The sequence below is a fragment of the Trichechus manatus genome, unplaced genomic scaffold, assembly GCF_000243295.1.
Source record: "Trichechus manatus latirostris isolate Lorelei unplaced genomic scaffold, TriManLat1.0 scaffold00040, whole genome shotgun sequence".
Classification (NCBI taxonomy): Eukaryota; Metazoa; Chordata; class Mammalia; order Sirenia; family Trichechidae; genus Trichechus; species Trichechus manatus.
In genome coordinates, this window is record NW_004443976.1 from 16,519,246 (window position 1) to 16,523,248 (window position 4,003).

Sequence of the window (4,003 nt, forward strand, 5' to 3'; positions counted from 1 at the left end):
AGGTTTTTACTGGGAAAAGGAGCATGCCTTATGATTTATGGTTGTTTGTGAGTATTTTTAGCTTTTACTTCTCTATAGTCAGTGCTGATAGCCATCTGTGGTGCTGTTGATAATGCAATACTCATGTTTGTACAGTCTCACTTAAAGACTACAAAAACGACTTGTCTGAGTGACCTCTTATTCAGCACTCTCTCCTCTGCTTCTTGAATCTAAAGTGAGAGCAGAGAAGCCCATTCCACAAACCTACACACTAGACTTCTATTTTTATGAACAGAAATTTTTTTTGTTACTGTATTATCAGACAGTCATGTAAATCATGCTGCTATAGCATCTCCGATTTCTGGGGCCTTCTTCACTGCTATTGCCCTGAATTTCACTGACACAGCTCAGGCCCTCATCACCCTTTCCCTTCTGTTAGAATTACCTAACTGACCAAGTGTTTACCACCCCATTCTGTGCAAGAGAATAACATTACTATCAATGAAGCTCTAACCATGACACAGTGGCTGCAACAATGGGCTCAAACATAGCAAGAACTGTGAGGATGGTGCAGGATGGGGCAGTGTTCTGTTGTACATAGGGTCATTATGAGTTGGAACTGACTTGACAGCACCTAACAACAACAACCACAGCCATGATTATTTCATGGGCAATAGAGAGACATTTTTTTTTTTTTTTTTTAAATCTGGAGCTTGATATGAAATCTGAAAAATTTAGTTCAATCTGGCTTTCTAAGTACATGCCTGTTTGATTTGAAAACCTCTCCTTAGAGCCATGGTGGGTTTACCATGCCTGACTCAAAGGCAAGAGGAAGGCCAGGGGCTGTGTAATGCAGAAACCTAACTGTACCTAGCAACAACCAAAATTCAGGCAGTGCTTACAAGTTTAATTTTAGAGTATAACAGGATAAATTATTTTAAGTTAAGTGGTTATTCAAAATCCAGTCTACTGACTTGATTAACAAGAACAACACTAGCAATTTATTGAACAAGGATTTTGATTTTATATTTCAGAGTATGTCTGCCATCTCAGAGAAATATACTTGGCTGGTCTTTCTGGTATCTACAATCACGGATGTCTTCTTTCTGATTCTAGCCATACCTTCACTTGACCTTCACTATTTTAGAAACCTTAAAACCCGAATTTATGTTTCCAAATTTCTTTGGAATTTTTCTATTTTGAAATCTCCATATTGGTTTGGGGTGCACCTCAGGGATAAAAATGGGGAAATTCCATCTTAATCTTCCTATATTCAGAGAGGAAGGCTGTTGATTTCAGCTATGTGAAGGTGGGAGGGATAAGGGTATAACGACACTGGGCATGTCAGTAGAGAGCAAGGTAAAAGCAATGAGTTAATGGAGGAGGTCAATGAGTGAGGTGTGGCCTGCGGAATGAAAAATATTCACCTGGAGAGCCGGGAACATACCATCATGGGGCTTTGCACATAGAGGCTTTAAAACATTTATGCTGAATAAATGAATTGAGTGGACTGATATTTTTCCTACTGGACATTTCCTTACAGGAACTGATGGACCAAACAGCTGGGACCAACAGGACGGCTCTTACTGAGTTCATCCTCCTGGGCCTAGTGGAATCAGAAAAGCTGCAGTCTCTGGTCTTTGTACTCTTCCTCTTTGCCTACATGGTCACAGTCGGGGGCAACCTCAGCGTCCTGACAGCCATCTTGGTGGAGCCCAAACTCCACACCCCCATGTACTTCTTCCTGGGAAACCTATCAGTGCTGGATGTTGGGTGCATCACTGTCATTGTTCCTCCAATGGTGGGTCGTCTCCTGTTCCACAAGCGTACAATTTCCTATGATGCCTGCCTCTCACAGCTCTTCTTCTTCCACCTTCTGGGTGGGACAGACTGCTTCCTTTTGACGGCCATGGCCTATGACCGCTTCTTGGCCATCTGCCGGCCCCTCACCTACAGCACTCACATGAGCCAGGAAGTCCAGAGGATACTGGTGGCTATGTCTTGGGCTTGTGCCTTCACCAATGCAATGACCCACACAACTGCTGTATCTACTCTCAACTTCTGTGGTCCCAGTGAAGTCAATCACTTCTACTATGATCTCCCACAGCTCTTTCAGATCTCATGCTCCAGCACCCAACTCAATGAGCTGGTGCTCTTTGTCACTGGCCTCATACTGGCAGGTACCCCTGTGGTTCTCATCATCATTTCCTACATCCACGTGGCGGCTGCAGTTCTACAAATCCGTTCAGTGGAGGGCAGGAAGAAGGCTTTCTCGACATGTGGCTCCCACCTCACTGTAGTTTGTCTCTTCTATGGGACAGGTATCTTCAACTACATGAGGCTAGGTTCAGAGAAGGCTTCAGACAAGGATAAAGGGGTTGGCCTTGTCAACACTGTCATCAACCCCATGCTGAACCCACTCATCTACAGCCTCAGAAACTCTGATGTTCAGGGCGTTCTGTGGCGGATACTTGTAGGGAGATGATCACTGACCTGAAGAGTGATAAAATTCTTCCTTTCTTGCCTTATTTGGGCTAAGGAATATTTCCCACGAGGGCAGAAGCCATTTTTCCATATCCTGATGCATAAATGTTTTTGTTTAGTGTTTGTCTTACAAGAGACGCCTACCTAGTTCATTCATTCATTCAACAAATATTCACTGAATTACTTCTGAGATCCAGACACTCTTCTAGTGTTGGTAAACAAAATAGACAAAAGTCTCTGTATTCATGAAAGTCGCATCCTATAGAGACAAAATAAATGTAATAAATAAGCATCATATAAGATATCTCACATGATGATAAGTTCTATAGAGAAAAACAAATAGGATGGGGGAAATGAAGTTAGGTTTTGACAAACCAGCCACATGGCAAGTTGCTACCTTGTTTTTGGCTATAAGCACTTTCTGGGTAAAGTTGAAGCCTTGGAGTCCTATAGGCTTGGGCAATGTGGTTCTATAGGTAAAGGTCATTTGCTTAAGCCCAGCTTAGGTCCCTAAGACTATCACTGCAAAGTTTCTGTTGGGAACTTGAGTTGAGATTCCCTCCAGATCAAATTGCAGAGTATTGTTTTTAAACCCCAGGCCCAGTGCCAATGATTATTTCATCCTCCTGTACATCTTTCATCTCCAAGAAAATCACCTCCTTCTCTTCACTACCACACAACAAATCCAAACCACAAGATATTTAGTGGTAGGTAGGCAGGTGTAGACAGGGATGTTGTTGTTGTTATTAGGAGCTGTACAGTCCGTTTCTATCAATAGTAACCCCATGTACAACAGAACAAAACACTGCCCGGTCCTGGGCCATCCTCACAATCATTGCTATGTTTGAGCCCTTTGATGCAGCCACTGTGTCAGTCTATCTGGTTAAGGGTCTTCCTCTTCTTTGCTGACCCTCTACTTTACCAAGCATGATGTCCTTCTCCAGGGACTGATCCCTCCTGATAACATGTCAAAAGTACATGAGACGAAGTCTCTTGATCGTCACTTCCAAGAAGCATTCTGGCTGTGCTTCTCCCAAGACAAATTTGTTCATTCTTCTGGCAGTCCATGGTATATTCAACATTCTTTGCCAGCACGATAATTCAAAAGCATCAATTATTCTTCGAATCTTCCTTATTCATTGTCCAACTTTCACATGAACATCAGGCGATTAAAAATACCATGACTTGGGTCAGGCACACCTTAGTCCTCAAAGTGACATCTTTGCTTTTTAACACTTTAACCCTTTGGTGACCCAATTATTTTCTGCTTTGAATTTTTTGTTGATATCATGTATTTTCATTAATAGAAGCACCCTGAATCATTAAGGGAGTCTGAATTTTGGGTAGGTAGTAAGGATTTTTCATTTTCTTACCCCCTCTCACAAGCCTACCCTAAGTGTTTAGTGGTACATATGAGGTACCACAAATTATACCTTAGAGTCCCTACCGGGTTTACTGGTACATATGTGTAACAAATAAAAATTTTCAAAATTTCTATTTTCCTCCCAGAAATTCAGACACCTCATACAAAACCCTGTAA

General features: G+C 42.1%; 1 protein-coding gene across 1 annotated transcript; it reads left to right on the forward strand.

Annotated features, from left to right (window-relative positions):
- Positions 1–1,528: 1,528 nt before the first annotated feature.
- On the forward strand, positions 1,529–2,464 carry LOC101357040 (olfactory receptor 3A2-like). Its single transcript, XM_012555528.1, has one exon. It carries the CDS (start codon positions 1,529–1,531, stop codon positions 2,462–2,464), a length of 936 nt encoding a protein of 311 aa, XP_012410982.1.
- The last annotated feature ends 1,539 nt before the right edge of the window (positions 2,465–4,003 follow it).